Source organism: Fringilla coelebs, assembly GCF_963513975.1.
Source record: "Fringilla coelebs genome assembly, chromosome: 13".
Taxonomy (NCBI): domain Eukaryota; kingdom Metazoa; phylum Chordata; class Aves; order Passeriformes; family Fringillidae; genus Fringilla; species Fringilla coelebs.
Window position 1 is genome coordinate 1,101,140 of NC_140039.1, and position 12,477 is coordinate 1,113,616.

At 41.6% G+C, this 12,477-nt stretch overlaps 1 protein-coding gene across 2 annotated transcripts in view; it reads left to right on the forward strand.

Moving 5' to 3' along the window:
- FAM120A (family with sequence similarity 120 member A) overlaps positions 1 to 12,477 on the forward strand; it is a 48,393-nt gene that overhangs the window by 8,353 nt on the left and 27,563 nt on the right. For both annotated transcript variants that reach the window (XM_084214833.1, XM_084214834.1), the window contains exons 3-6: positions 2,846 to 2,928; positions 10,564 to 10,692; positions 11,171 to 11,267; positions 12,341 to 12,441. In XM_084214833.1, coding sequence (XP_084070959.1) covers positions 2,846 to 2,928; positions 10,564 to 10,692; positions 11,171 to 11,267; positions 12,341 to 12,441 — 410 coding nt within the window. The remainder of the gene's footprint in view (positions 1 to 2,845; positions 2,929 to 10,563; positions 10,693 to 11,170; positions 11,268 to 12,340; positions 12,442 to 12,477) is intronic.

Consider the following 12,477-nt stretch of genomic DNA (forward strand, 5'->3'; position numbering starts at 1 on the left):
TTTTTTTTTTAATAGAATACTAGGCTCCCATATGCATATAGGTGCGTATAGCATGGAATGTGTTTAAATTAGGGTGGCTTATTTTCTAATCTAAATTTTTATATTTTTGTTGATTATCTGAGGACTTCTCTGGCTTCACAGGTTATTCCGTCCTTACTCCTGTGGCCTCTTTGAATCTTTTTTGATTGTGTTAAATAGAATAAAGAAAAGTACAATGGGAAGGAATGAGTGAGCATTTGATGACATGGGAAAGCACGTGAATTTTTTTCTGGGTACAGCAGTATAACTCTCCATGCTAGTACTTTGTGTAGGAATAAAAGAATGTGTTCTGAAATAATTACAGTTAAGTTGCTGGTTTAATGTTTGCAATTCCAGCAGGCCCAAACTATCACTATAGCTGTGATATCCATATTCAGCTTTAGGGCTGCAGATGTATTTTCCTCTATCCAGAAAACTAAAGTTTGCTTTGTGTTCAGAATCTTTCTTGTCCTTAACTCCAAGAATTAATTTGAGGAGTGCTGAAAAAGGAAAATCATCCTCAAAGTTTCAGTCTCACATTGAACAGTTGGAGATGCCTGAGGAATGACTCTAAACTGGGCAATTAAAAAATTGTTCTCAATGGCAAGTGATTTGGGATTGAGCTCTGTTCAGGGATAAAGTTTCTATTGAAATCTTCCCTCAGAATATTTTTCTGACTGTATCAAGGCAAACTTGTAAAGATTGCTTTCAGATGAGCTTCTATGTACACTGTGGTTGGTTGGCTTAGTTTATGGATTTTTTTCCTTCTTACCTTCTTTCTCATCTGGAAGGGGTTTATAGTTGTAGCATTGTAATATAAAGGGTATTCTTGGAATGGGTGGTTAAAATGTGGCCTGGATACTACATCCTCCAAGCATGCTCTTAAAAATTTCTGTTCTAATTGCTGTGATGTAAACAGGGAGTTGAATTGGGTTATTTTGTAACTTTTGACTCAAATACTTCAGAATTATTTTTAAAAAGATAATCAGCCCAAGCTTCAGCAAGTAGAAAAACAAATCCAGTGTGAGATATAGGCTCCAGTTCAGTGAACTCTTTAGAAAGGACAGCGGCTTCAATTAGGATCTAATTGCTTTAAAAAAAACCTAAGGCATATACTAAAATAAGCCATTAAATTGGGAAAAATCAATATATGTTGAGGCTGTTCAGCCAGGTCAAGAAATAGAGGTTGCTTATGTAACGCTGATCTCTTTCCCACTGTGACAGCACTTTGTAACATGTTTAGTTATGGAATCCTGTTCTGCTCCTCAGTAAAATTTTAGAACTACATAAGGTGAGTACAGGCATCACTTCTTAACTGGACCACAGAAGACACTGCTGCACTTCAGTGTACATGGTGAGAATTGATGGAACACTGCCTGTGTGTGTTCTGGGGGATAAATTAATTGCAGTGACAGATGGAGACCAAAGGAAATTCGGGTTTTGGTGGGAGCAAGAGAGGTCTTGACTGTTTTAAAAGGTAGCATCTGCAGGAGTGATTGTCAGTTATCACAGAACTGTCCTGCTCTGGCTACAGTAGATTTTTTCAGGCCTGTACTAGAAAGACTGTCTAATCTTACCTTGGCCAGATTAGTGAGTGTGGCTGTTATATGCAAACTTGATGAATCTTTCTGATGTGAGATTAAAGTTTAGCTCCTAATGAAAAAAGATTATAAAATCTCCTTGCTGGAGATCTCGGTAGTGGATGAAGTATTGATTGGACATGAAGACTTCCCACTCTGAGAGGACACCTGCTTGTCACCAGGCAGCTTGTTTGCAGGTTAAGGAGCATTAAGAGCAAACGATGATTTGACAAACAAACTACCAAGAAAGAAAACAATTGTTGTAATATTCAGAGAATCTTTTAATATTCTTTATGAATAGTGCATTCACTAAACTGCTGCTCCATTCATAATAAACTGTTGCTCCATAAAGCCAGGTGTTGAATATATCCTGACGTTTTCTGCCAATTTGTGTTAACACATTCTGTTTAGCTCTTGTAAAGTTTGGGTCCACAGCCACTGAACTTCATCAGAGGTTGATTAGTTAATTCTCTGATTAATACAAATTATTTAAATGTTTCATGTTTCCTAGTAATAATTTTTTTTTTTTGAGTGTGATGTGCTTTGAATTAAAAAACAATGTAGGTGATCTTCCATTAGGTATGAGCAGTGTGGTAAATACAATATCTATCTCTGTCCATGGAAACAACAGAATAATTTCCCAATTCCTTCCCTGCTGCCAGCCCAAGGTCCCATCTGACCTGGTCAGATCATCAAAAGAAGCTTCAGGAACTGGGGACCTGCTAAGTGTCACTGGAGCTGCTGGTGTTCCTGAGGGTTAGATAAACCTGGCTGGTGCCTTGCTGCTTGACCCATGCTTGCACAGTGGAGCAGAGTGCAGATTGCAGAGGCAGCTCCCACGTGGATCACTAATGGCACGTGCTGGGCTGCAGAAAGGCCTTACCAGCATGTGTCAGGAAGCAACAGAACAGGCTCTTACTCTCTTGCACCTGCATTGTGAAATCTGTTGAGGATTCCCTAATAGGACACACTGGCTTGAGGTGGACTCCGTGTTGTGCCTGGCTCTCTTGCTGGTGTAGGTGAGCTGGTTTCATGGGAGACTGGTCCTCACACACCAAGTAGTTCTTGCTGCTGCAGCAGTAGCATGCTAATTAGGTTTTTCTGGAGTAACAGAATGCTATCTGCAAGTTTAATCTGTTAATCCTCTTGATCAGGAGTTGAGGACTACTGCAGATTTGTTTGCTGTATGTAGAAACAGTGTATAATGTTTTACAGTGCATTTAAATGCCTTCTGCATTATGTTCCAGGTAATCATATTCTACCTGATGAAGATTTGGCTTCCTTTCATTGGAGTTTACTTGGTCCAGAACATCCACTAGCTTCACTTAAGGTACAAATTTAATATAACTAGGAGAAATTAAACTAAAATCAATACTACTGGTTAACAAGAGCAATGTGATAGCTTAATTGAAAGCAGCTCTGCGAGGCCTTTGTGCTCGGTCACCCTCAAGTGTCCCAGTGCCTGGCTGCAGAGGATACCTGGGGTCATTGGCCTTACAAGGCTAAACTTAGCCTGTGTGATCCCCCTCAGTGCCCTTCAGCTGCACAAGTCAGAGCTCCAGTGTGGTTTGGCTTGCAGAATGCAGCTTCTTGTTCTCCTCTTTCTTGAAGAGGAGAGTTTTTTGTTTAGTCATGTTCTTCAGCTATCAAAAATAATGAGCTGTATGTCTTCCTACCCTCTTGTTTTATTTTCTGCTGCTCTGAGTTTGTGTCTAATAATCTGTTTTTGGTATTTAAACTGTAAATATGCTGGAAAACAGATTGCATGAGAAAGCTAAAGTGGCCTTTGGTAGGTTTGGAGGGGGGGAGTTGAGACAAGTAAATTGCCTGATGCTCTTAGTTTACAGCATGTGTGTTCTGCTGCTTCATCACACTTGCCTCGTGCATCTGCCAAGTAGAGGGCTATAAAAGGGAAACTTGACACATCATAGAATGGGATCATAGTGACCTTTCTCTCTGCCACAACAGATATATATGTTTGCCTTTCTCCTAAGGTGTACCATGTAGCAAATAATCTGCTTTTTGTAAATTCTGTCAGACTGCTTAGTTATCTCTACAGCAAAAATACGCATGTTTTTCCCCTTCTGTTCTGAAAGTTTGTTAAGCCTTGAAAACTTGTTTTGCCAAAGGTAGAATTTAAGATATCAGATTTTCAGCAGAATTTTCAAGGCTTGCACTTAGTGAACAGCTGTGACATTTGATCTTACACTCATCCTCTATTTTGCTGCCACTCTGGTGTTTAGAAAGGTGTCAGCACATTCTAGTGGCAAAACAAAGCCTGCATGCATGTTTGCTCCTTCCTCTTAAAATCTGAGATGAAAAAATGAGTGAGTGTGCCTGTTTTTTCATTTTTTATTAAAGAGGTTAAAATGTAATAGTTCTAGCCAAGTGCTTGATAAACTTTCTGGTGATTCTTTCCTGTGGTCTAGCCTGAGTAGACTTGTTTGTCAGTCAGGTCAGATTATGACTTCAGACACCTAGACCTTCTGGAAAGTCCTCCAAATTTATACTGAATTACTTAAGTGAAAATTAGTTATTTGTCATCTTTGCATCTACATGTACCTGTTCAGTGGAAATGCCAGCTGGCCTTTGTAACTGGCATCCCAAGGAAGTGAAAGGTGTACCCTCAGATCATCCTGGCCTGCCATAGGCAGTCTTCCCTACTGGATTTTATCTGTTGGCCAATGGGATCAGATATGAAAGCAGTTCCCGTGTGGCTGTTAAGGGTTCCATGAAAACTGCTGCACTGTTAGCAATGCAAAGCCCCAGATGAGTTCCCTGACTGAGGAAAGACTATCGCAACAAAGGATTTGTTGAATTTCATGGCAGCTTGCTGGTCATTTGTTTAGTGCACAGCCCCAAACTGAGCACAGCACCTCTGTCTCCTGCCTGGCAGGGCTGTCAGGTGGAAGAACACATTCGCAGCAAACCAGTTACTGGTGATGGAGCAACTGCCGGTTTGTTTCAGCTTTAATTTTACAGTGCTCGTGGTTTGAAATGATGACTTGTTTCAGGAGCTCATTATAATTGAGTTTAATTTCCTTGACATGGTAGTATATCAGTGATGTCACTCTAGCTCTCTGTAGGGATATGTTCAGTGTAGCTGTGCGCAAAGCAATATTACTTGTAAATTTTATGAATGCTTATAAAACCCTAAAAAACATTTCTATTAACCACAAGGCTGATAGCAAGGAGTAGTTTCAGAACAGTCCCAAAAAGCACAAGCCTTCATGAAACCTCGAAATGGGGGGGAAGTTGTTGTGTTTCCCCAGGATGTCCTTCCTGGGCTGTGCTTACAAACTTAGCTTTGTTTTGTCTATTTAGAGTCACAACTGAGTGTTCTTCGTGCTCAGGAACCAAGGGCTTTAATCCCACACCTCATTCAGCTCAGGATTTAGAAAGCTTTTTCTCATTGTGTAAAGATTTTAATCTTTTGTCTTTAGAGCAGTATGGTCTTGAGCATCAAAGCTGACAGATTCTGTTCCAGTGGCCGGATTTGTTGCTTTTCAGGGAGAACTGTGACAGTTAATAAAGTACCGTTTATTTCCTGCATTCTGTTTCAATCTTTTATTATGCTATAGCAAAAGAGATACTTTTCCTGTGAGAGAAGCTTTGCCAGTTCACCAGTGAAAAAGGATAACTTAAAAAAGAAACTACCAGCTTTGCTGCTGGAAATTGCTGGGTCTCCCCTGGAGTCACCTTGGGGAGGGGGAAAAACAAACCAAAGGAATCCCTACCTCTGTTTTTATTGGAGGGGTGTTCATCCAGGAACAGCTGAGTAGAAATGGGAAGATGGGAGGAAAACGAAAAGCCTGACTGAAGAATCCGTGCCTTAACATCTGTAAGGAAATGAACACGAGAGTCAGGACAAGGTATCTGTGTGCTGGCTGAAGAGCCTTTCAGCAGACACCAACAATTACTGTCAGCTTAGCAGAACTGCGAAGATTCCATGGCCAAATTTAAATAAAGAGGTAGGACCTGCTGTTGCTGCAGCAGGGAGAAGGAATCAAAAGCTGGCTCTGTGACCTGGTCTGAGTCAGGATCTCATCTGTCCAAATGTCCCTGTGGAAAAACCTCATAAGAGTGCAGACCTGCACTTGAGTCCTGTCACCTACCTGAGATCAGAGTTCACTAAAATGACTGCCCAGATCAGGGGTTTCAAACAAGAAGAGTTGATAGATGTTTTGAAGAATCATCTGGTGGTTAGACCTTGTTTGTAAACCAGCATTATGTTACCCTACTTTTTATTTGTGTGCTTTGAGATTTATCTTTAAGACAAAGACAATTTGGTTCTTATTCTGGAAAAACTGGTTATAGTATGGAGCTTCAAGATCAATGTGTAATACTGTCAGAATGAAGAGAGAGCAGTTTCTTACCTCTGGAAGGAATTGGTGCCTGTTTGGGAGCAGAGATCACTGAAGAAGTGCTGACTCTTCATTCGTAAGGTAACCTTAGAAACAAAGCTTAATGCGGTCTCCCTTTATAAATAAGAAGAGTATGCAGGGAAACTCCATTTCCTTCATTGTTCCATTTCAGTGGAGAGGCAAAGATGCTTCTAGAAAGCAATCCAGATTATGCAGGTTACGCTTCTTCTCTGAGTCTCTCTAGGAAATTCCTGTCTTGCTGTTTGTTGACTTCAGAGGGTGTTTGCCAGAGGGAGACCAATATGTGAAGTAGGTGCTTAGGTAATTTGCTGCTGCTCTGATGACAAAGGTGACACTATTAGGATATACTTCAAGTAAGTGCCTTGTTGTTCGTGGGGTTTTTTGATGCTAAGGGTCATCATAATGCATTCATAAAGGATCTCAGGAAGTCATCTAGTGCAACCTCCTGTGAAAAGTGTGCTGAGCTTGAGGGCAGAGCAGATTGCTCAGGGCACTGCCTAGACTAGTCTTGAAAATCTGCAGGGTTGGAGACTGCACAGCCTGTCTGGGCAACCTGCCCTGTGGTTTCATGGCCCCGACGGTGAAGATGCTTTGCCTTGTGTGCTGTCTGAGCCCTCTTGTTTCAGGGTATGTCTGGTGTCTTTTGCTCTTGCACAGCATACTGCTGTGAAGAGCTTGGCTCTCTGTGCTCAGTTACCTTTCTGTGGGTAGTGAAAGGCTGTATTTGCAAAGCCTTGTTTTTTGCCACGCTGGATAAGCCCCATTCCCTCAGTCCTTTCCAGAGCAATTGCTCCTCTCTGACTATCTGGGTGGCCTGCAACCAGCTCAGCTGTTCTGACACAAGGCTGGAGCCCCAGCCAGAGTGCAGTGCTCCAGAGTGCATCTGCTGTGCACTGAGGAGTGGGATCCCTGGCTCTGCCAGCTGTGCTTCTGCTGCGCAGTCCAGGGTGCCCCCCGGCTCCTCTTCAGTCTGCTGCATCTTCCGGCCGCAGGTCCCTGTTGGCACACCAGCAGCCGGTGGAGTAGCCAGGGTTATTCCTGCCCAGGAAGGCTTCACTTGCAAGTGCAGGGCTTCACTTCTATAGCTATAGAATTTCTGAAGGTTCCTGTTGGCTCATCCCTACGGCTTGTCAGGGAGTTCTGGATGGCAGCCCAGCCCTCAGGTTCGGAGTGTGCTGGACTGTCCACGGGTCTCATGAAGTCTGTCTGTATCACATCTTTGGCTTGTGCTTCTGCTCTCTCCTTTGCTTTCTGACATAATTCATGTTCCTCTTCATATCTTCAGCCTTTGCACTCACCAGCAGAAAAAAGATGTTCCCTGTGTGTTGCCTCACAGCAACCGAATGTTTGGGGTCTCTTTTTTAATGTTTTGAAAATGAAACTGAACCAATTATCTGTTTCCAGCAGGCACAGCAGTAAATGGGGTGTTGATTAGTCTCTGCAGGCTTTGCTTCCTGAAGGCAGTGGGCAGCTGGGGTGTTCCCAGAGCTGGGGAGCTTTTGCCAAGTGTAGCTTAGGTACTTCTATGCTATCTTTATCATCCCATGGAGTTGTGCTTATGTGAGTCTGTTCTCTTCCAAAAAAGCATTTTTGCAAGTTCATTTTGTCAAACACAAGACATTTTTATCTTGCTGCTTCTGTTTGTTATGTTCCTCATTTTGACAAGTACCCCTGTAGAATTCATTGCCTTTCCCCACTTAGTCTTTTCAGAGTGCACAAATAAGTGACTTGTGATTTTTGTCAGTGCTCTGTCACAAACTGAAGGAGTCCTTTTACAACTAGCAAAGAAACTTGGCCCCTCTCAGGTGTAAGTTCTCCAACCTGACTGCCTACAAGTATGGGACCCACCCCCATGTTTGCCTTCCAAAATTGATTTTCTGAGTTGTTGCTTGTCTGAAATGTTTCTCTAGAGGATAAGGGAAAAAGTAACTTCTAATAAGAAATTGGTAGAACATGCTGCTGCTTTTGCTCTAAAATGCTTTGGGTGACACTAAAAGTAAGTTTGAACCACCAACATATGCTCTGTAACTTCTGCTGCAAGTCTGAATTTTTCCTAGCCCTAACATGCAGTAAGACTTAGCTTGTATTTTAATGCACACAGGATTAGAAACATTCTTTATGATTCAGTACAAGATCTACAATTTTGGATTTCTGGAAAGTTCTGAAATTAATAGAAGGATATTTTATTCTTTAATATCAGGAAAGTACTTTTTATTTCACAATTTTAATTTCAGAATTTTGTGTAGCGTAGGTCATAATATTCTTAGTTTTGAGGATGTTCTCACATCTGCACTGTGGATGTCTTTGAAATAGAAGAAAGTCCAAATACATGAGATGTCTCTAAGCCTGTAAAACAGATTTTTGGAAGGTCTCATTTCAGGATTTAAGAGTATGCTCTAGTGAGATCTTGAGGCTGTTTACAGGCAGCTCAATGGGAGCTGTATGCCAAGCGAGCCCTTGATAGGCCTCACTCGGGACCTCAAACTTCCAGGGCCCTAGCTGGCTGTTAGTGCCAAAGTGATGTGATGTCTTCTCGTGATGCCAGCTTTATATGGTTTATTCAATATTGCCATCATGGAGAACACATAAATTAATGGAGATTGCTTACTTCTGTCATCCACTGTATTTCCAAGCAGAGATTGCAGGAACACTCAGGGAGCAGTGCAGGCTTTCTGCAAGGGCTCTGCAGAGAGCACATCCAGCATGACACAGCCATGGAATGATTCAGCTGTTTCAGAGATGGGTAATTGTTACACATAGGAGGAAAATGGGAGGTGTTCAGCAGCTGACTTGGATTACCAGGGAGAAGAAAATCTTCCTCCTTCTGGCAAAATGCGGGCAAAAGTTCATCACCAATATTTGTGACTCTAAACTTACATGTGAGTGTGATCTATATTTAGTATTGTTGTCTATATTCACTAGTGTAAACTTAGATTTTAGTATCTGAGATAGAAATAATTACCCCACCACTGGCTACACTAAACAAAACTGTTCTTAACTGTTCACTTTTCACGAGGGCATGGACTGATAGAACATGGGGGAATGGTCTTAACCTGAAGGGGAGGGCAGGTGTAGGTTTGTTATTAAAAAGAAATGCTTCCCTGTGAGGGTGGGCAGGCCCTGGCACAGGGTGCCCAGAGCAGCTGTGGCTGCCCCTGGATCCCTGGAAGTGCCCAAGGCCAGGTTGGACATTGGGGCTTGGAGCACACTGGGGTAGTGGAAGGTGTCCCTGCCCATGGCAGGGGTGGAACTGGATGGACTTTAGGGTCCCATAACCATTCTGTTTCTTTGTGTAATTTAGGCTTCTAAAATATAGAGCTCATTTCTGGTAGAGAATGGCCAGATATAGAATGAATATCCTGACGTTTGTAAAGGGTAGACATTAGGAGAAGGAAATTAATAAAAAATGGGTATCAGACAAGAATTCCGTGGTCTAAATATGAAGACAGCATATGAAGAGTGCAAGAAATTGCATCATAAGTAGGTCAAATAAGGGCAGGGAAGAAAATAATCACATATGATAGACCCCATATAAAATGAAAAGGGTTTGAAATTTGCAAAGATAAAACTAACAAAGTATTAGTCAGAATTTTGCGTAAATGTTTCTGACAAGTCTGAATTGCACTATTTTCTAGTAAAGTGTGATCTCTCTGTGTAAAATGCAGTAAGGACTCATAAAGATTTTTCAAATTGTTTTTGTATCTTAAAAATAGAACTGTTAAATGATAATAGTCACTTCTCAGGTAATGAATCACTGAATTTTGCAAACAGATTAAAAGATGTCAAAAGTGAAAAACCTAGCTGCCCCTATAGGCCCAAGAAGAGTGTTTCAGAATTGTGCAGAGCTTCCAGCCAGAATTTTTAGAAACTGCTCAGGCTTCCTCTAGAATGTAGGACACGTGTTTGGAGACCTCGTTCCTGGCTCTGTGAGCCTGTGCAGCGCTTGGGGTGGGAGCAGAAGCTGCTAATAGTTAAGCAGTTCTTCAGATCCAGTTGGCAGCACTGCTCCCTGCCTGGAATTCTGCAGAGGTCCGGGATGGTTCCTTGGCCTGGAGCTTCTGTTCCTCACATAGGATTACACAGGGCACATAGGAGCAGCCATTCCCGTAATCATAAGCCGAGTCATAATTTATTTTCAGGAGTAACCACTTGCATGCTGAGGTATAAGTCCAGGGTTTCCAATGGATCTCTTTTTTCCATCAATTCTGCTATCACTTTACACTCAGAAAATAAACTGTGTCAAAATATTTCCTGGCATATATATGTGAATGTATGGTGAAGATTATAGTGTATGATGAATTAGATTAAGCATTTTGTACTGGAGGAAATGTGCAACTAGAAAGCAGTAAGAGAATCAGCATTGTTGACATTTGCTGTTGGAGCTGATACTTAACCAGCAGGTTTACAGAGAGGTGAGTTGTAATTGTGTGAGTCCCTGTTTAAAGTCAAGTCTTAAAAACAAAGTGGAAGGCCCAGAAATTAGTACACGTGGGCACAGGGAATTTGTTGCAGGCGCTGTCAGTAGAGGGGGGTTCAGCTGTGTGCCCCACTCCCTGCTCACATGCCCTGTTTGCTCACAGGTACGTGCTCACCAGTTAGTTTTACCGCCGTGTGACGTAGTGATCAAAGCCGTAGCCGACTACGTCCGCAACATTCAGGACACCACTGATTTGGATGCCATAGCAAAAGATGTTTTTCAGCATTCGCAGGTAAAGTATAAAGCCAAACATTGTCTTGTTTTCTTTTTTAAATCAAATTTTGCTGTACATTTGTGGTGAAGAATTGCACTTGATAAAATAGTGATTTTATCAGTTGATAATAGGAATCTCTTGATATTTGCAGTGGCTCGGCTGTCCTAATTTCATGTTCCGTGCTTTCTGAGGGTGAAAATACTGTGTTTACCCTCAGTGCTTTAAGTTCTTGATAACCAGAGGGGTTTTTAGCCTAGCTGTGTGCACTGCCTTTGAGAATCAACTGTACCTGAAGATTGAATGTTTAAACTTCACCCTTACATGGGTTGATATAACATTTCTTGCAGCAGTGCTGCAGCCCTGGAGGGTCCATAGGCATTAATTCTGAGATATGGTGTACATTAACTACTGTACAGCCCTGTGCTGACCTGTGGGTGACAGACCTGAATGTGCTTCTGACAGATTTTTCTCTTTTTTTTCTTTTTTTTTTTTTTAGTCTAGAACAGATGACAAAGTTACTCGGTTTAAGAGAGCGGTTGCTTATTACTCGGCAACTAATAAACCTATGCCATTTCATCCACCACATTACCTAGGTAAGTAATGACAGCAGCCAGGCCTTTTGTTTTAACTAGAACCTGGGGTAACCCTAAATCAGAAATGGCATTGGTGGCAGCATTTTACAAAACTGTTTATATCTTCTGGCAATTCCCATTGACCTACGAAGATGAGGTTTCAGAAGACAGTTTTCATAGAATATGTTGTGCTCTTGTCCCAGAAGAAAACAACCTGGGTTGTTTTTCTTCTTGGCTATTGCAGCATCCATTCTGGCATTGGGACTCTTGAGAGAATGGTGCTGCGAACAGCTGAAGTCTGGTGTCCACTCCCATTCATGAGTTGCTATTTCTAGTTATTAAAATATATTTACTATCTCTCACTGGCCTTGCTGACATGTTTTAGAAATTCCTTTATAGTTCTTGATTTTTTTTTTGGTGTAATAACAAACCTGCTCAAATTGCAGCCACACATTGGTGCAGTGTTGCAGATTATTCTCAAGGCTTAAAAATTAAAATGTGTGATCACAGGATTTCCTACTCATGCCCCAGTCTTAACGCTAAAATGTCATTTTAGCTGAAATTTTCTAAAGATCTTCAGTTAACATACTAGTACAGTGACACAGATTTTCCTGCTCTTCTGGAAGGTGTGGGGTGTCTTGATCTACTTCCAAAGACATGCATCGAAGGGTTAAGAGACTACTCTAGGTGAGCTATTCAAATGACAAAATGCCAGCATTGTGTATCTGCGTGATGTTGGCTGTGTCTCCATTATGACATGTCTTGGGGTTTTTTTTCTTGTGAGCTACCTTTGATTCCCAGACAGAATAGGAATGTGCAGCCATGAGAGATACAAAGATCTGAAATATGGTGAGACACATAAAATACACTTCACAAGCTGCAGAGTATTTCTATTGAAAGGTAGAAATGAATAAAACTGACTTAAAGGCATAGGAGAAAACAGTAATGCTAACAGAACAAGAATAAATAAACCATAGAAGCAGAAGGACAAACAGGGTAACATTTGTGTCAAATACTGAGTGTTTTCATGAGTGCTTGGGGTTTTTTTCATTTTTTTTTTCCCTTCTCTTTTCCCCTCCTCCCCTGCAATACAGCAGCCAGACCGAATCAGTTTGGTATGCCTGGGATAGTGCCACCATATGTTCCTTCTCAGATGCTTAACATTCCACAGACCTCACTACAAGCAAAACCTGTGGTAAGTACAGCTTCTCTGCCCTGTTCCTTGGGGAGA